The 20,830-nt window shown below is 44.9% G+C and overlaps 1 protein-coding gene and 1 non-coding gene across 2 annotated transcripts; one reads left to right on the top strand and one right to left on the bottom strand.

Moving 5' to 3' along the window:
- Positions 1–301: 301 nt before the first annotated feature.
- Positions 302–18,900, bottom strand: LOC144739455 (voltage-dependent L-type calcium channel subunit beta-1-like; the record flags this gene model as incomplete). The annotated part of the gene is given in 15 exon segments (XM_078622409.1): positions 302–395; positions 397–412; positions 505–566; positions 643–723; positions 3,145–3,225; positions 3,227–3,306; positions 4,539–4,595; positions 4,598–4,608; positions 4,888–4,943; positions 4,946–5,005; positions 5,008–5,028; positions 5,924–6,046; positions 6,207–6,326; positions 14,682–14,768; positions 18,811–18,900. Coding segments are annotated over 15 exon segments (1,039 nt in total), but the record flags the coding sequence as incomplete, so codon positions are not given.
- TRNAC-GCA (transfer RNA cysteine (anticodon GCA)) lies at positions 15,875–15,946 on the top strand. Its single transcript has one exon. It is a non-coding gene; the product is annotated as a tRNA-Cys (tRNA).
- Positions 18,901–20,830: the final 1,930 nt, after the last annotated feature.

Here is a 20,830-nt window from a genome sequence, read left to right as displayed (position 1 = left end):
GAATTCTGGTGCCGTAAAGCCCCGCTCTGGTTTCCTGGCCCGTTCACCCCCACAGAGTCACCATTAGAATTCAGTGCACCATCAAATGATTTGCTCTACAGTTGAACGGTTACATTATGGTGCTTTAAATACATAATGGCTATCTATCGACTGAAAAAACACTAAAAGCAAATGTAGACATGGAACACGGACCAAATGTTCAGCAAGGTGACGTGATGAAAAGATATACCTTCCAATTCTGTACGGTACTCTCTCAAATACAACATGAAATCCTAATTGTCATGAAGCACTCCCGTCTTACCCAGGCTGGAGCGGGTATTGGAGCGCTCAATGATGGTGTGTTTGCTGGGGTTGTTGAGGACTGAACGTTTTGCCAGGGAGATGTCTGCTGTCACAGCGTGTGATGGATATCCTGAAAGTTGTGAGAAGGTTAGCGAGAACACACACACACACACACACACACACACACACACACACACACACACACAGCTACGTGATACTTACCTGCCCTCGAACTTATGCTTCAGAAAGTCAAAGGAGTCGCTTTCTGCATCAATGTCTGTCACCTAAAGAAGCAACACCAGGCGTTTAAACGACATGTCACTGAGGTGAAATAACATGTAAAACGGATTCTGTCCTCACTTCGTAGCCTTTGAGCGATGGCCCGACGAGGATGATAGGTCGCATGGAAGGAACCACGTCATACGGGGGGACATGTTCCATCTGTGACAGGAGAGGAGAACATCAGCACTGGGCGATGTGGGGCCCTGCCTGAACAGAGTGGGGGTCACATATACATTATATACAACTCCACAAAGTTCTTCATTTCAAGAGCAGACTGATGGACGACAAGCTCCGGATGCTTCCGGCGTCAGTTTTAGCGACTGCTAATTAATGTTCAGAGTCGGGATCCATTTCTGACAAAAAAAGTGCACCTTTCTATTTCTACGGCCTGAACTCTCACATAATCAAACGTGGCCATAATTAAAGTGGAGTGCCAAGAGAGCTCTCGTGACCGTGCTGCGTCTCAAACACAAACGTCATTCTTCACACCTCGACGGGTTTCGTAGGCCGACGGCGCTTCATGGTGTTTTGTCGAGTTATTACAGCCGGTGACAGAACCGCTGCGGTCCAACCGCTTCACGCTTCTTCCCTCAATCTCAGATGAGACCAGTTTACACAGAGAAGTACAAATAATGAAAAACGCAAATGGCAAAATCTGATTTTTGCTTTGACTTGTGTATTTTGTGTTGCCATCTCTTACGCCTTTAAATACGCTGCACACACAAACATACGCATTTATACGTCCTTAAGGTATTTACACGGGGAATTGCAAACCCTATAAAAGACACTGTGACTTATTCCAAACACCCACACACCCATCCATACCGTTCCACATGAACTTTAGGCTCAGTCTTATGGATGAATCATTCCTTTATGATTCATAACACAAGGACCCTATGAGTCCTCTTTTGTTCATTCGGAGTTGCGTGAAAAGACGTCATATGTCCGATATGCAATTGGATGCTCCTTCTTCTTCTTCTTTTTTTTTTCAGATCTGCATTACGAGCACGCTCTCCTCCTCTGTGCGCGCTGCACTGCTCGTCGAGAGCAGTTGAGTACCCCTGCTCTAGTCCATTACATTACATAAAAGCAGAACAACGGAAGCTCATTTCACCTCATTTGTATTCACAGCTTCTAAAAATACATATACTGAAAGTTTCCAAATGGCTCTTGTCTCTACAGGGGCAGCGCCGGAGCAGCGAACATAACAATATTGTTATCACAGTGCGTGATGTAATGCTGTAAATGATGACAGAGTGTTCAGGTTTACAGTTTGTTGTCCCTCAAACACATTTATTCTGTTCAGGACCTCTGTTCCCAACAGGTGAAGCCAGAAGATTTTAGTCACCCTCAGATTTTCTTATTAGATTTTCTAAAAGCGACATAATGATTGTGCAGTAGGATTTCACTGTTTATGTGGTAAATGACTATTCTAGCTGGAAACAGCGGATTTTTAATGGAATCTCAACATACTGTAGGTGAATTTTCACAGTTCAGTAGGAGACAGCGACGTTGATGTTTCCTGATATTACATATAGTCTGTGTCTCCTCCATTGCTTGAAGTGGTTTGAGAAACAACTGGTTGGAATTCATAAAGGAATGGCAGGCAAACTGCTTTTTGAATATGTTTGCAATACATATAAAAGAGTATTGGGCTAACACTGTGGTTGTGATACATAGAGTCCAATAACGAACATCTTTGCTCTGCAGCCTGATGCCAATCCATGTGATTCAAATTGAGCTGAGAAGCATAAAAGCAGCTGATTGTGGGCTCCTGTCACTCGAACCGACCGTCATAAATGGAGATGAAAGAACGTCAGGATGTGTTAGCGCTACGCTCTGACTAACAGGGTCTCCGATGGAGCTGCACCTGCATCTGCGCACCGACAGCTGCGATGCAAGTGAGACGACAGAGGCGCCACCTCCATTTACAAACCATCCAGTGACTAGATCCCACTCAGTTCAGACGCAAGAAAAAAAAAAACCATGAGCACACACATCAACATCTTACCTTCAACCTTTTACAACCACAAGAAGGAAAATGAACAAGGCAGGAGACAGTGGATGCGGAGACAGAGTAAAGGTTAGTCTTGTTAGGAAAAACTCACCGACTTCTGTTTCTGTTTAGCGGGACCACCTACACCATTCCACAGAAAAAGCCAGAGGAGACAAAAAAAAAACACATACACAAGACAAACACAAGAGCACATTTAGTTATTGACAGGTTAGGAATGAGACGGGGATCGGGAGAGGAGCTGTTCATTGATTCGAGCACACCGACTGTCTCCGCTGTGGCTTCAGTGTTAACTGATTCAGACGGGCGAGCAGCAGCAGCAGCCATTCCAAAGCACATCAGTTAGCGCAACGCCGTTCCCGAGTGACAAGCTCAGGAACAAACATGTGATCAGCGGAGGGGGCCACGCTGGGTTAGATTCAGGAGCTACAGTGGGAGCGAGGTCTGCTCAGCTGTGAGAAGTTAGTGAGAGTTGGCAGGAAGGAAGCAGTAAACCTGACCATATGTTGGAGGAGAAAGGGACGAACGCAGGAGGGAGCAGAGACGTCCGGGGCCCCTAGTGTTACCTTCTTAAAGAAGGGCAGCCGGTGGGTGTTGGCCTGAGGGGATGTTACGCTGCCTGACATGCCCTTGGGGGAGCGAGGGTCACCCCTGCGACTCAGGGAGCTCCTCAGCATCCAGGTCGAGGGGATCAACGTCAAAGGCCACTGTGGACATGTCCACGTGAGCTGATGGGGGCGGGGGGGGGTCGGGTGATGCACAGAAAAAGGACAAGAGGAGGAAAGAAAGAGAGGAGGGAGGCGAAGAGCAAGAGGACGAGGGTGGAGGAAAGAGAAAAATAAAGGAGATGGGGGAAGAGCAAATAGAGGAAAGAATGTGAGCAGCATGGAGGAACTGAGAGAGATGGCACAAAGAGAACGCTGCAGCTTGAAAGAAGATGGCACAGTGTGACTGAAAGCAACATCATGTAAACACTGGTGAATTAAATAGTGAAAGAAGGAAATGTCTCCAGAGGTCGAATACAATTTGATCAGTGATGGCCGTGAACGTGGCCGAGTCGTGAATCTGAGGCTTCGGAGTGACATGACACATGGGCATCGCTTTATCACACGGGAAAACTAGATCAGAAGCTCCAGATTTTCAATGTCTGTTTAAATACCGTTACAACTAGTGCGGTACACAACTAAACGCAGCAGCATCGCCCCGCAGAGGCGACTCTTGCCGAGCAAAGCTACATCATGTTGCCTTAAAGTGGAAATAACACGGACATGAGATCACAAAATCACAAAAGATTGTCACGTAGAGATGTGGCGGTATAGTAACATGACCGGCGGAGGAGAGTCTGAGTTTGAGAAAGCAGCACCAGGTAAAGGAGACGAGGAAACTGGAATGAGATGACAGGAAAGAAAGAATCCAAGTTTTGTAGGCGGTGATGCAGTTGGGGCGGGTATGGGTGGGGTGGAAGGGATTTTTCAGACGGCGCGCACGTTGCATGTTGGTGTATTAGACATTATTATACAGGTATTAAGTGTAGTTTAGCCAATCTCCTTGATTAATATAACCCCTTCGTCAATCTGAGTTGTTGATTAAACCGCATTCGCCCCCCTCCTGTCGCCGCTGTGCGTCGAGCAGCAGGTTGGTGTCATGTTGGGCCTGAACATCGAGGGCAGACGTACATATCAAGTTAATGAAAGCAGCCCATTCTCAGCTCTATTTCAGTCCCGTCATGTGTGCTAATGACACACCTTCGAAGACCTCCCCCTCTTCACACAGCGGCCCACTGAGGCATGCTGTGATTTATCATCACGCCTGACTAAAAAGCCAATTAAAATCTTCTTCAAGCAAAATACTGCCGTCTCTCTCTCGATCGCTGTCTCTCGCTCTGCGAGGGTTGCCCACGCACCCACGCTAGCACGCACACACTTCCTCCCATCTGACAAGGAGACCTCCTTGATCTCACCTGAGCCAGGTGGAGTGGGCCTGCGGGTTCCCGTGGCAACGTCGAGACTAGAGCTTCCTCTCCAGATTTACTGTAACAGAAAACATGAACTTTAGCTTGGTGAAAAGAGATTCACCATGCAAACGCTATAGATTTCCATCTTTTTACCAGAATCATGTGCCGACCAAATACTGCTTTGGCACTTTTGTCCCAATGTTGTTTTTAAATGCATTCTGTTTTGTGCACAATGGAAAACTGTGATGTACTGAATGTTTTCCACAATGAGTAAAGAGTCAGATTTACAGATCGGACCTCCTGTAAAAGTGGAATCGGGATGATTCTGTAAGTGATGAGGGCGTCTCGCAGTTACCTGGAGCTGAGTCGGTTCTGTCTCATCCTCTGCTCCTGCAGCAGCCGGGGTGTTTCTCCAGTTTGACCGGGCTGGGGATGAAACCCACCTCGCAGCCCTCCTTCACCAGACGTCCCGACTCCACCAGTCATTGTTGTACTTCTGCGCACAAAGCAGAGCACCAGTGACTCACTGATGAACCTCTGTGTGTGTGTGTGCGTGTGTCAGGGTGTGGTCCTCCTGTTGGTCCACCTAGCATCTGACCTCCACCGATACTTCACCCCTGCCCTTCACCAGTTGTCTGTTCACGTTTTTTGTACATACTCCAGCCAAATCTCCCTCTGTAGTTTGATGACTCTCTAATGCTACCCATACATCAGAAGAAAAGATTTCATCTCACATCTGCTCACATCTAAAGACAAGTTTTTAGTCTCACACTGAGATTTTCTAAAGGGTCACTTTTTACAACACTACAACTAGATTCCTTTTCTTTTGTGCTCATATATATATATATATATATCGCTCAGGTCTCACGTTGAGTGCGTAAATACATCCACACGCTCAGGTCTCACGTTGAGTGCGTAAATACATCCACAGTGAATCAGCGATCATGCCCTGCTCCGTCTCTATTCCACGTGTACCCACTCTCCCCCCCAAAATCGATGCCTTTGGTGTTACGTCACAAGACTGAAAACACGTCTGATATTATCGTAAGTCCCAGACTAGGAAAAGATTGACGTAAAACAACTCACATTACCACCTTATACTGAACAATGGAGATGACGGAGGGGTGCCGTGAGTCCAGGAAAACTCCTAAAACTTCCTGCAGACTTTCAGTTTTTAGTCTGTGACAGTGAAAATCTTTGCATATCTGTGCCTATGTCACCTAGCTGACCTGTGTCATCTGTGTCACCTGCAGCCGTCACTGTTAAACCAAGTCTGTCTGAGTAAAACCACTGGACTTTACAGCACACGGACTCCTGTTTTCCTGTGAGAGACGTTCTTTTCATTAAAACTCTGCTTCTGCTTTGCATGATGGAATGCTGGGGAAGTTCACCTCTTTAATGTGCAAGAAATCTTTGGCTTCGAAGGAGATGGCCATGCCTTGCACAGGAACATCATCACTGGGACCGGGGTTGTAACCGACATTTGTCCGCACAGCAAATGCCACAGGTTTGGTCTGGGGACATGATTAGCGAGCCTCGTATTAGTTTGTGAGTATGCAGGAGATACTGATGTTAAAAATGTCAAAACACACATTATTGATTGTTTATGCAGCGCTAATGACCATTAAAAGTACACTGCGTGTCAAATGGCGGTGGCGGCAGATGATCTCTGACCTTTGCTTTCTCGAGCGTGGCGAGGGCCTGTCTATCTGCCTCCTTCCTCAGCGCCTCGGGATCTTCCTCCAGGGATACGTCTGAGTCTGACGGTCGGCTGGTGTAGGAGTCTGCAGAGCCCTAAGAGTTCGTAGAAAGGTGGGGCAGAAGAAGAAGACGAAGAATTTCCATTATCTTCTCAACGACTACTCAAACTGCGTCAATCACACGGTGGCGGTGGAGGCTGAATCTCTGAGCATCGTGAGCAAACGCTGTGTAATATGAGGTGGCGAGGATGTCGACATTCCACTGCAGCTTCAGTCGGGCAGTACAACAGATTGTGTCAGATAGAGGCAGAATGTGGTATAGAGAGAGAAGAAAACGCCCCGAGGACTGTTTATAATATTAGCAGAGATATAAATTACTTATGAAGTGGCTATACAGTTTCCAACACATCCACCCCTCATCCACGGTAACCTGACTCTCTCTGACTGACCCTAACCCAGACACCCATACCACAATAAAAACCTGAGCCTCCTTTGACCCAGCAGTGTCGGCTCACTGTACAATTCAGCAGAGCGGTTCAGCAAGGGAGGGAGCCTGAACCCCTGAAGTGTTTGAGTGTTGAATTTATATAACAATCCCACTTGTTCTCTTCTTGGTTGTGTGTGTGTGTGTGTGTGTGTGTGTGTTTGGAGCTGCCACGCTGCCTGGTGCTTTGTAGGAGTTGCTGACAAGAATGCGGACAGCTGAATGTGCCAGGCAGAAGTGAGTCATTAGGTGTGGGCTATTAAAATAGAGGTGAGAATGCGCAAAGATGACATACGCCATATGTAATGATGGTGAAAAAATTACCCGTTTGGGACGGAAACACATGTGTAAGACAACGAAATGAGTACGCCCGGTGGGCAGACAGTCAACAAAGCTTAAACTTTTCATTGTCTTCACTGTTCAATGCTTCTATAAGCATCATCTTGACTCACTGACACCTAAAGATCAATGTCACAACCTTATATGACAGGACATACACTACTGTTCACAAGTTTGGGGTCACCCAGATAGTTTCATGACAAATGAACAGTTGTCAGCTGTGCCAACTTAACTCATCATCAATTAGCCTTTAACACAATGTAACAGAACACAGGAGCCTCTGTACACTCAAAAATCAGCCATTTCAGCATTTAGTATGTATTTCTGATTATTTTAATGCTAACCAGTGCTTTTCTTTCAAAAATAAGATATTTCTAATTGATGCCACACTTTTGAACCACATGGTTTACACACATTGTGATACTATACATACATTACATACGATACGATACATTAGTTTATTGTCCCCCTATACAAATTTCAGTCTCAGTTGCTGCATATATCACAATAAAAAACATTTACTTTCAATATTTATATTTCTGTAAAATATTATCTATAAACAGGTGGATACATCTACATTTTGCATTGCATTTTTAATATATTAAATACTTCAAATAACTTTCACAATTTGCTCCACACTGTCAGCAAAACAAGCCAATGCTATAATAATATAACAATGGCTGATTGCTTTAGAAACAACTCCAACTGTTGTTGAACTCACTCTCAGCCCTCTCCCTGGCTCACGCAAAAGGTCCTTCAAGGGATTAATGAAGTATTTCTGATTCTGATTCAGTAGCATTGTGGTGACGTTTTGTAATTTGCATTTTCGGACAAGGAAGGGAGCTAATGTACAAAAAAGCTACAATATTCCTAGAGAATTTCAATACAGTGCTGATCAGTATAATACCAGACCACCGATCACGCACACACGCACACACACACCACACACACCACACCACACGCACAAACATGACTTTTAGTGACTTTAATGAATGGTCAACACTGTTGCGTTGTCAATGTGAGAAATTGTTTCTTTATTTAGTCATCACAATTTCTACAACCTGATAGAAAGAAGGAGTGGAATGTTGGTGAGTCTTAATAAGAAATGGTGGTGGATGAATCCTGCTGAGTCAGTCTATTCACTATTTGGTGTCAGATATTCAATAATAATCCAAAAAAAACCCTCCTCAAACATAAACGTTTGTAAATAAATATACCCAAAAACTGAAAGCCATGGGTCTGCGTCAGCGTCCGTGCTCGGTGCTCATTTACGGCAGCGGTCATCAAAGCTCTTTAAGATTTGACATGACAAACACCAATGTTGATTCTAGCTCAGCCACCTGTCGTATTGTGGCACTCTGCGACTTGGCAACAGTGAAACCCAAATGTAGACACTCCCTGTTGCCAAGGCGATGGCCAGCTACTCCTCTTGTTCTCAGACATCCACAAACCATCCCCACTTCCTGTTGCATTCTGTTCAACTATGAGACTCACTCGAGGAGGAGAAAAAGATCCTGCGCTGTGGTGAACTGCATCTAATGAGCTGCCCCCGCTTACCAGCTGTGAGTCATCTCACATGGACTACACAGGTGCATCCCAACATGGTGCGCTGACTGAATGGACACGACACACTGATGGGAAACCCCACGGGATAAAAGCTGAAATGACGTCTGAAAATAAGCGGCAACAAGTTGGTGATGCAGCAAGAGAGAGGAGCGCGAGTGTGGGAGGGAGATGAAAATGTGTGTGTCTGGATTTGTGCGGACAAAGAATCCCACGTCCGCCTCACGTCACACATGAGCGGAGGACGGAAACGTGTGAACATAGATGCACACGTGACAAAACAATAGACGCAACCGATCGATAACGTCTGTGCACCGCTGACAAACGTCTGATGGTGTTTGATGATTTTTTTCACTTCCGCTCTCGTGTCAATGGGTTGAGTCTCTGATTTAGCTGCTTGCTTCACTTCACATACAGCTCCTGTTCAAAATAGCTACAGGCCACGTGATGTCAGAGCTGCCTCCCTATTGGCAGAGCCAGAAAAGAGACCCCGGCAGTGTCACAGTAATCAGCCTGTGGGAGCTGCATCGGAACGAGCGATAAGTGGAGGACAAGTGGATCGGTGCTAAATCAGATGTGTGTGAAATCATCAGCAGGGAAAAAATCACATAAAGTCATAAAATCGCATTTGCAGGCGTGAGGCTGCATCACCGTGCAACAGGCTGGAGAAGTCAGTGACTGGCAATAACTACGAGACATCATGATCATGATCAGACGACTCAGACAAAATGGATCATTGTTTATATGTCATGTCAGGTTTTTTCCTTTTTGTTCGTGGAACATGATCCGTCTTTGTATCTGTGTGTTCCGTTCTTTTTATGCTGCAAAACAAATCGACTTCCTGGTACTAATATAGTGCCATGAACATGAACCTGAGAATCTTTTGCACGAAACCCAAAGAGCCACCCCCCAGGACAGCCCCCAGCATCACTGACGCTCCTGTCAAGATGTGACGGAGACAAAAATGGAACGATACAAAAGCAGGAGGAAACTTTCACAGGTAGAATTCATCATCCCAAGGATTTATTTTGGACTACAGCTGCCGTCGTGATGACTTACAATGATATTAGATAAAAGGGGAGAGAGGAAGGCAGCAACAGAGCAGAGGGGGGGTGCTCATGGACTAAAGAGGGCAGAGTGCCTTGAATAATGAGAGTGTAAAAGTGAATCAGAGAAATTAGCAACCTTTGTTTGAGCTTAAAATAACACGATGAAAGAAGCGAGTCGGCGTTAATAGGAAAACAGAGCAGACTGTCCCTGTGCCGTCGTGTCCATGTGTCACATCACAGAGGAGAGGTCAAAGATTTCAATCTGTCACAAACAACAGGAACGTCCAGTCGCTGTCGTCAGACTCCTCCATGTGTGACTAAGAGCGAACTCCCGCCCTGATAATTAAACAGATAAAAATATCTGAGGTATCAGCCCAGATGATGTGAAATATCCTTTTTCCTATTTGCTTTATCTCTGAGTCCCCGCGGGCTCAAACATTTCACAGAACGGCAACGATTTAACATTCACATCACACCCGGAGTGAGATCAGCTCAGCGAATGACGGCAAGTTAGTTACAAGACGGGAAATTACTGGAAGAGACAGAGGGGACGAACGGCAGCTTCTCTTGTATGGAGCTCAGCCCGAGGCTGCAAATGGGCCATACTCCTTTGCTCTGTCGCAACAGCGCCAGTGGCAACGGGGCTGGAGGTGACTAGAAAGATGATTCATGACTGAACTCACTAGAAATCCCCCATTTCTAAGTAGAAGTGGAGAGTATACGTTATTGATCCCGCTTGGGAATATAACACACTTATATCATGGAGAGCACATCACACACACACACACACACACACACACACCCTGCATGTGGGGGACGGGTGCCTTGGCTCAATGGCAGGTCAGCTGTCTTGTGCATCACCGCAGCTTACATCCTGGCATGTTTCTGTCTGATTCAGGTTTCATACAACAGCACAATTCAAGCCACGTCTGAACATAATGGATGGTTTCCTTAACAGCCACCGTCAGCAGCGTAAAGATGTCCCCTCTCGTTTCCTCTGACACTGTATACAACCTGACAGGTGAATCAATAATGAATATTTCAAAAAGGGGTGGTCACAGTCCCGATTAGGCCAAAAGCAAACACTGTACCGCATTTATTGGATGAATGACGCAGCTCATGAGATAAAGTTCTGCTGTCGCACAGACAGAAAACAAAAGTACAAATTCAAAGCCCCCTGAAATGGCCACAGCCGGGCAGAACACACAGCAGCAGCGGCAAACCGGTGGGACTGGAAGTCTAAATTAAAAACACAGCGCCTTTCCAGCAGCTGCGGACGGCCCAAAATGGAATCACAAAGAACGCCGGCAGACCCAGAGACACAGGGCCGTCAGGACACGGGGTGGGAAGATACGATGTCCACTTTCATCTCAAAGCAAAGCTGAACTTTCAAAACCGGACACACACACACACACACACACACACCACACTCTGTTAGAGATGCAGCTTACCATAACGGGCCTTTGAATCCTCTCGGTCCTCTCCCATACCTCCAAACCCAGGGGGCAACGCCGGAGTCCCACAGACAGAATTATGAGTGTGTGTGTGGTGGTGTTTGAGAGAGAGAAAGATGGGTGGCAACTGGTGTCAGTTAGTTTGACATGTGGTGTGTCTTTGTGAGTGCATGTATGTGTGTGTGATAGGAGGAGAAATCCAGAAAAGAGTGCAGTGTGTGAGAGAAAAACGGAAGAAGGCTCTCTTAACCTCCAACCCCTTCACATACACACACGCCCCCACCTCCACAACCCAGAGGAACGTGAACCTTGTCTAGAGGGAAGGGAGCTGGAGCTAGTGTGGGGGGGGTCGGGTTGCAGGACTTGTGCTACATTTGCAAAGTGGGGAAATATATTTAGCCTCGGCCGGGCAGGAACAGGGACGTGAACACGCTGAGACCAAGAAGGAGGTTTGGTATGCAGCCGTCAGCCATTCAATGCCCCGACTGACGTGGGGCAGGACTGGGGCAGTGCCCAGGGAAACCCCCCATCCTTCCCCTCTCTCTCTCTCCCTCTCTCTGCTTCAATCTTCCCTGTCTCTGTCCTGATCTCACTCACCCAGAAAAGAGGACGTCAGACGAGGGATTATCATGGATCAGAGGGGAGATGGAAACATCAGGGGTCTCAATCGCTTTGAAGCATCTTGACCTTGTGAAACATCCACATAAACTTCAGCCTTCTACCTCAGTTAATGTGAGGGTGAATGTGGATGTAGGCGTGGTGTGGGGGGGGTGTAATACAGGTCCAATGTGTCCACTAGAGGGCAACCTCTTTCACACCCAAGCTGGAGACCCAACAATCTTTCCTTCCAAGCTGCTAACAGACCCTCCAGTTGGCTCCTAATGAGAGGGGTGGGGGGGGTCCATTTACAACAGGACGATTGAACATCGTCTCTTTTACGCGGGACAGCCAGTCAACAAGTCAAGATGAGATGTTTGCCTGCAGAGCAACGTGAGGAAATGGATCGATGTTCAAATATGAAGCCTGCACATGAATCATCAGCAGATTTTATATCTTATGTAACATAAATTCACAGGACCTGTATATTTTTTATCGTACCTTTAAAAGGAAATCATGATTGTGGCTATAGTATAAATTAAAGTTATTTTTATAATTTTGTTTTAATACTAAATGATTTTAAATAATCCAAATAAAGTAATAATGACATAATTACAACAATAATACTAATAATGGCAATTAACAGCATTTTTTAAAAATGTGAGGACTCTCAAGAGATGAAAAACTAAATAATAATGCAGAAAGCAACTTATTCTAGCATCAAATTTGATGGGAATGTGTATTAAACAAAACAAATAACAGTAATTATAAATAAATGGATTTGTTTCTATATCTCTGGACACTGTCTAACATAAGAAATACAGACTATGGGGGTAGGTCTACAACATTTTTACATATTTCACTGGTTTTATAACAGGACCTGGTCTCAAACTGTAGTCAACTGGTACAAAAAGATGGCCGCTCATAACCCGCCACAAGTTACACACGTGATAGAACCCATTACAGAATATGTTTCTATGAGCAGTCTTGATTCCTGGGAGTCAAGGCTCCGTTGTGGGCCACAGAGTCCAGCTCCTGAACTGGGTCACAGATGTTGTGTGACACTGTGTTTCAGCCTCATAACCCTTTTCAGTGTTTCTACTTTAATGTGCAACAAGTGCAATATTGAAGAGTCCTAAACTGCAGACATCACATCCAGTATGTGACACACGTGCAGAAGCACCAGACTGTCTGTGCTGGTCCTCACATACCTGGAGACGGGGGGTTATTGTATTTGACCGGCAAACCAACGCTGTGTAAACACGTAGGCAGCACGCACACAAACCCATCTAAGCATCCTCTGCTTCATCTCTCCATCCCACTGTGCCTGCACACAGAGGGAGATTCAGTAGCTGGGTTACCATGGAAACCAGGCTGAGTGTACCAACCAGCTCTGTTGTTGGCTGATTGTGGCTCCTGTGTATTTGTGCATGCGTAGTGAACGATTGTGTGCTTGCGTAGGTGTGTGTGAGACTGGAAAGCCTATACGGGGCCACGCTTTGAGTCGTTTGAGGGGGAGGCAAAAATAGCCTCGGTTTGTACAAAACCTATAAGGTGACTGTACACCTGTTTTTCCTGAAATTCAACCCCCCTTTTTTTCATCTTAACACATTCTCAACTGCGTGCAAGACTAAGATACGAAATCAGTTCTGGATTATGTGTTATTAGGCACCAGTGTCCCCGCTACGTCCGCTGGAAGCAAAAAACGGAAGAACTCCTGTCAAATAGAACGAGACCGCACCAGGAAGTGTTTCATCTCTGCGTCATTATGACGCCCCACATAACCTGCAGGCCCAGAGCACATGGTCCGTGATGCAAGCTAAATGACGGACATGGCAGTGTGCGACTAACCTTTAGAATCCACATGAGAGATCAGCTCCCTATGTCCACCAACACAGAAGAGATATTTCTTTCCTAAAGTCCCACCAGCACTCAACAGGAAAATGCCATTCAGCACAGGGCGAATCATTTCCCCGTGTAAATGAAGAGGTCAGACAAAAAACAAAGGCACTTATCCAGGCGTGACACGAGGAGGCTTTGAGAAATGTCATGTGCCGACAAGGATGCACGTGTGCAGCCACCTAGGAAGTGTCTTCTTAACCGAGCTCGAAAATGGAAAGCACCTGCATGTCAGGGTCCATGTGCCTTCCATTTGCAGTGTGAGTCGGAATTCACGTTTTTCAAATGGAACGCACTCCGAACCAGGGAAATTCCGCTCTGACATCGGTCCATGTCAGAGGACCAGAGTTCCAAATCCACAATGGCGGCGTGCAGTATTAGCTGTCGGTATAAACTGTGTTTTATATTGTTTACTGTTTCAAATGGTGCTTTATTCATGAGCGTGAGTTCCGATCGCTGACGTCTGCTGAAAATGGAATCAGCATCAGAGGTCTACAGGGGGTGCGCTTGTCTCCGGTAGGTGTGGTCATAGGTATTAGTTACGACGCAGCAGACATGACATGCACAGGTGAGGAGACACGCAAAGACAAGAAAGTAAATGGGTTGAGCTGAGAGCGGATAGTTTTACTGTCAGCTTTCAGACGAACAGCGTGGTAAATGAAAACTTCTTAAATCATGCAGAAAATTTCATTTTAACCCACAAGTGCCTGACAACAGATTCTTTCTGTTCTCTGAGATGCGTGTGTGTGTGTCACACTTAATACAAAACATCCAAAGAGGTTATGTCAGACTGATTTCATAATTTGTGCTCTCATGGGATTAAAAGATGCTGGAAGAAACTGGCACTGGGATGAACCAAACATGTTCTAAATCAAACGCTAGAATTACGTTGTAAAAAAGAAAAGTACCTTTGTAATTAAGGTAAAAGAGGAACGAGAATAAGCTGTTGAGGCAACCATCACCACATCTCCATTAAAATTTCATGACCTTCCATAAGATGAGGGTAAAGGTGATTTAGCACCGGGATGAACAATCTGAAGGCTGGATCGAGTGTGAAACATTACCTGTCGGACAAAGCTGTTTGAAGTGGTGTCAGAGGACGTGCTTCCATCCGACCGCTTAAACCTGCTCTTCCTCTTGGCGTACTTTCCCTGACAACGGAGAGGACAAAAAAACAGGGGTTAAATTCTTTGACTCCACAATAGCTTGTGTGTGTCAACTCTCCACAGCATGACGACCGCTAACTGGTGCGCTGTGCTCGTAAAAGGCTTCAGAACACCATCAGGCCGTCAGTTGGAGATAAAACAAAACATTTGTCCACAGACCGGAGGGAAAGTTCACCAGAGAAAATACGTTCGCATCATTACATTTTTCATGCTCTTCTGCAAGCCTGTAATCTGATTGGCAGACCCCAAATGGCTTGGGCAGCGGCCACAGATTTACAGTATGATCCCACCCTGCCCACATCGCCATGGTTACACAATGCCGACTAATCACATTTGATGGCAATCAGGAGACTGTGTTCTTTCTCCAGTGTGGAAAAAAGGAACTGCTGGTTGAGATACTCGTGAGAAGGCTGAGGATTCTGTATTTAAAAGTCAAGACTGTTTTTTTTTAAGGATTTATTCAAGTGATTAAAAACAAGGGGCTGTATTTAAGTCAGATAACATAGATGACCATGATCCAGTTCACCAGCGTGACCTCACAATCCTGCATTTAACACAGAGGCTTTGGTGTATTCAATACTTGTACGTAGTGTCTGAAATGTCAGGAGAGAACAAAACCTCAGACATACAAAAGGAGAAAGATGGACACCATGAGAGAAGACGCTTTGATTGTTGGAGGTTCGTTGTTGTGCAGCTTGAAGACAAACTAAAATCCTAGAGGTGTGATGTCATGATTGAAAGGTTTGGCTGTAATGTGAGTTCTCCACAAAGCGGTATTTCATTTTGATATGATGGGAGTGTAGAGATGCCGTCAACAACCGTCAGGTTTCCTGAGAAGCCTGAGTTTGTTCATCCTGAAATGAGAGAAAAAGTGTTCCAAATGATTTTCACATGAACTGACAGGTATCAGACAAAATGCTTCATCTGTTTGACTTCAATTCATCAGTAAACCTGAGGATGACCAAACAGGGTTTTCACTAAACCTGTTTTCTGGAACAGGCCCCAGGACGCAAACATGTCACCACAACACCTCCAACAATTCTGACATGATTCCTACAGGAGGTCTGAACACACACACACACCACCCAGCAGGGGGTATAGCTCAGTGGTAGAGCATTTGACTGCAGATCAAGAGGTCTCCGGTTCAAATCCGGATGCCCCCTAGCTTTTTGTTCAACCACACACTGTTGATGTGTTTAAAATGGAAATACCACTATTTCTTTTTTTAAAGGACAATGTGCAATTACATCAGTTTGTTCATAGAACAAAAAGATGGTTGCACCAGCTGAATAGATCATTTCCATCTGTAGTCCTCTCACAGTTCACATGAAAACAAGACATCGTAACACACCCGTAGTGAATACAACACAGTATAATATAAGAAAAACAGCCTATATGGTACAGTTAAAACATAAAATATTAAACACTGGTAAACTAAGAGAAACGCTTATAGAAGTATTGTGCATAAATCAGTAATGTAATAGTGAAAGGACAGCCAGAAGATTATGTTAAGTCTCTATGAGGACTGCAATTTTGAATACCAACGACGGTAATTTCATGTTCCAAGGACAGGTCTGTATGTCCTTGTCTGGATGAACACTGAAAAAATGAAGCGTTTTTCTTGCGAAAGATGTAGATTTGTCAGGTTTGTACATTTTAGCAGATGAATAAAAGGTTCAAAGATCTGGTGGAAGAGGTAAAACCTAGAGAAGAATCGCATGTTACGGTAGCACAGGTCAGTAACAGCAGAGCTCACACATCACACACACACACACACACACACTAGGTTCTATGTAGAGAGTGTGTTGTCATCCATCTGAATGTCTGTGTGCTCACAAACTGCTCTGGGATCAGCAGGAACGATCCTGTGACCGATGAGCTGCTCGCCACCAGTTGTGTACTCAGCGTTTGACTATCACTGTCACATCATGTGGACCCTCAGGTGACTGACGCAGTCCCGCCTGCCTTTAAACAAACACGGCCTGTTACACAAGGGCCAACTGGTGCGAGCGCAGGAAGACACACAGTCTCACAGATCTGTTTCATCTCCAGACACACCGAGGTGATATTTTGTCCCCTTGGTCTCTTTCGCAACAGTTTACACGCAACAGTACATTGACGAGGGAGTGTGAGCTCCACTAAGAGCAATACTACGGGATGATACAAATATTTACACAGACATATTTCGTAATACCTAGTGTCGATTCATTTTTTTAAAACTCAGTTCATTTGAAACAAAGATCTTGATACTACCTAAACTTTCATCAGCTCACGTAAACAGGAAAACATCAGCAACCACCTTTGACAACAAGAGTGATATGAGCTGGTACTGATGTCACCAATTGGTTTGATCCCTTGGCTGCAGCAGGTACTCAGTGGTTTGAAGTACAGATTGCAGCCCTACTAACCAAACAATAATAGTTTCTTTTGCTATTTTATTGTAGTTTTAGACAAACTTTTTGTTTTAGACAAACCAGCAAACGGGTCAGAGAACGAAAACACATAGTTCAGCAGTTACAACAAAGACCAACACAATTCCGAAGATTTGATGTGCAGCAGATTGATTTTACTCCCTTATAAGTCATTTCTCTTTGACCCCGAGAATTTTATCACAGTCACACATCGTCTTATGGAAATAGACCTACTGAATCCCCCTGGAGGAAAACACTGGATGAGATGGACTGGTAGAATTGTTTATCACATCTGTTCATTTGCAGACAAAGAAAACGAATAAACCACCTGAGTGAGATTCATATGTCAGTTGGTGGCAGAGTCACACTTTGGACTTTTCACCATCGTCTCCTACATGAGACGACGTGTGCGGGAGCAGGTTTGGAGGGGTCTCCTCCGTGGGCAGAGCAGGTTCGTATCGTCAAAGGGCAGAAAAATGTCACAGGAAGCAGGGAGGGGAGGACTCCCGTTGGTAAACATCCTCCCAGATTCAGAGTATCATTACCGTCGCGTGAGAGCAGGGGGCTTCGAACTGGAAGGGGGCGAGGGTGGCGACCAAACTACATTGCAGCCACAGACCTCCACATATTGGTGTGTGCTGATGTGCAGTCTGATGGTTGATGCTTTATCTTTCACGTCTAAGCAACCTGCAGGAGTGGAATTTGGATCCCAGCGGTTCATTTCTGCTGTGGTGCCGACTGGGTGCGGACCAGCTCCTCCAGGATATTAGAAATGTGGCTCCCTGCTTGTCTCGCTACAGCAGAGTCATAAATACCAGCGTGACCCCTCCGCAGGTCAACATGAACTTTATATCTAATTGATCGGGGGTGTCTCTCTCACACACACACACACACACACAAGCTCTGCTGCCTGGCACAAGGAGGGAGTCCTTCTGTCTCACACCACAGCAGACGAGGACCTGGTTGAGAAGAGGCGCTGAGCAGGATGGAGACATTGGGAGGATGGAGAAGGAGATGAGAAGGAGTGGGAGTGAAGAGCAGGACTTGGCATGGATTGAAGCTGGTTGTCTGTGCTGGGGTGGGTTTTTTTCCCTCCTCTCCAGAGAGACAATGACTGAGCTCAGTGTGGGTGTATTTGTTCCACTTCTTTTCTCTGACAACATGACTATGACATCCCATAAGTCTATTTCTGGCTGTGAATGAGTGACACCATCAAAAGTTGGAGGCCTCCGTTTGTCAATGAAGGAGGTGGGAAAAAGGTTGATCCCGTCACATTCAGCCTCAGATGATTGAAACGATCCATGTGGGTTCATTCCTCATTAGTTGAACAAAGGCGTGTTGGTTTTTTTTGTTTTTTTTTTTCAACTAGCTCCAATGGGCGGTGTAAAACGGGACTCCGTATCACAATTATTAGAGGCAACAAGACGCAACTAAAACATGAAATCCTACAAAAAAAAAAAAAAGGAAAACCGATCTCATCTCTTCTAATGAACGAATGAAGCGACTTGATACAACCTGTTAATCTTCTGCTGAACGACAGGGAAGACCAGAAGTAAATGCTGATCTAAAAAACATGATTTTTTTCTCTGTTTTATTTCGTCTCTTTCTTTTCTTACCTGTGTGTGAGGATGATGGTCGAACATGTCCATTTGGATCTCCTGGGTTGAGGTCGAAGGCGTCCTGGACATAATACTTTTCTGTACCATTGATTTAACTTTTTTCAAAATCTATTTATTGTCTTGGTGAGGGTGTCGACACACTCATCTTTTTTTTTTGCTCCAGAGAGGTCGGATGGGTCTGATGAATGTGAGCTGGTCTGATGAACAGCTGCCTCCCTCCAGCCCACAGAGCTTCTCACTGGCGCACCAGGCGCTTCACTAAAGTCAAGCTGCCCAGAGGATATAGGGGTACTTCCGGTTACCTCCGTCACAATAAACGTCTGCTGGGAAACTAATGCAATAACTGTTGCATGCCTGTCTTTGTCTTATTTATAGAATTATCTATTAATTTAGTTAAAGAATACATATAATGACGAAACTTAAACTATATGGTGGGAAATGTATTGCCTAATTTATGTTTAAATTTGAAAATTATATTCAATGGGATCTGCCCATCATTGTTTAAATATCAGTACATTTTTTCTACCAGCTTGTACTGGTAACAAAATAAACAGGTAGTTAAATAGTTAGAGGAACGTTTACAGATGAGATTCTTCAAGATACAATAATGTCAGTGTTGGCAGAAGCAACTATGACGACTGTTGAAAAAATCAAGTTGATACAGCGCTTTTATTTTGAAGGCACATGTATTCTCTGTTCCGGTGTTGATTTGCCCCCCCTCCCGTGTGTTCTACAGTCTCCAGCTGGGAGTCGAGATCCACGCCCCACAGAACAGACCCCACCTTCACTTATCGACTGATGGGGGAACAACAGGCTAATGGAGGCTGAAGGTGTGGACAGATGAACAGGCCCAACTAGGGGTCGTGTCCCTGGGATACAGGTCCTGGAGGTGTAATGGGGGTTAGAACAGGTTTTGGTTGTCCGAGGAGGGGGAAGGCTCAAGTATCAACTAGTTAAATGGTAGATTGATGATCCCGATGACCCTATCAGGACCACAGACCCTTTTCTAGATCCGAACCAGTGCTGAGGGTAGGTTCTGTGCAAATCCTAAATGATGACATGACACATACAGTCGATCGTTACAACTAACTGTTGTTAGGGGGTCTGATTATTCGCTCACTCTCTGAGATTAGGTCAGAGAAACATCCTGGCACCAATAAACTGGTATGGAATACGATGTTCCATTTCAACCGGTGGTCTCTTTACATCCCAACTTTCCCAAATGTAAAATGTCTTATGTGTTTACAAAATCAGTGAGTGAAAAACCAAAATGTCTGCCACATGAATCACTGTTATCATCAATTCTTGGGCTGAAGCCACATTAGTGAGCAGTGAACGAAGCTGAAAATCAGAAATTTCACAGTCATTTTCTCAACCGGAACCATCATTATAATGAGAGTTCAAAGGCACAATGTATATTGCACATTGTCTATTCTAAAAACTAAAAGTGGAGGTTTGTGGTTAGAGAAATTTCATTGTTTTCAGGGAATAAAAAGATTAAAGCTTGATTTGCAAATGTGTTTCATGTTTAATGCTTGAGATCCAGGTTCATAATTAAAGCTGTGAAACGTCGGTGAAGTGGATAAATAGATGCTTGTTAAGAAACATGAAACACCATCTTTCCCTCCGAGAGGAAAAGAGAGAGAGAGAAGAGAGAGAAAGCTTCAGGTCTGAAATATTATCTCATGAACAAGCTTGTGCATAGCTCCTGTTCTGGTACTTTTTGGTTTTTCTTTGCCCAGAGATTGTGATTTCACTCGGTATTCTCGGTTACCTGAGGTGAAAAAAGTCACACAGACTCTGCTCATGCACCCACACCGTGAGCGTGCAGTGTTGCCATGGTGACAGGCTGCTGGCAGAGAGTGAAGGATACATCATGCAAACGTTGGCAAAACATGCATGAGTAGCTGGCCAAATACGAAACATACAGATTGTTTTTTTTTAATTGTTTTGTAATTTAAATTGTTTTGTTTTTCTAAACAAGCACTTGCCAAAACTCTTTCATTCATCAGCCATT

This window comes from Lampetra planeri, unplaced genomic scaffold, assembly GCF_965212315.1.
Source record: "Lampetra planeri unplaced genomic scaffold, kcLamPlan1.2.h2 scaffold_1505, whole genome shotgun sequence".
Classification (NCBI taxonomy): domain Eukaryota; kingdom Metazoa; phylum Chordata; class Hyperoartia; order Petromyzontiformes; family Petromyzontidae; genus Lampetra; species Lampetra planeri.
Note: the sequence above shows the minus strand (reverse complement) of the source record. Positions and strands in the feature narration are given on the sequence as shown.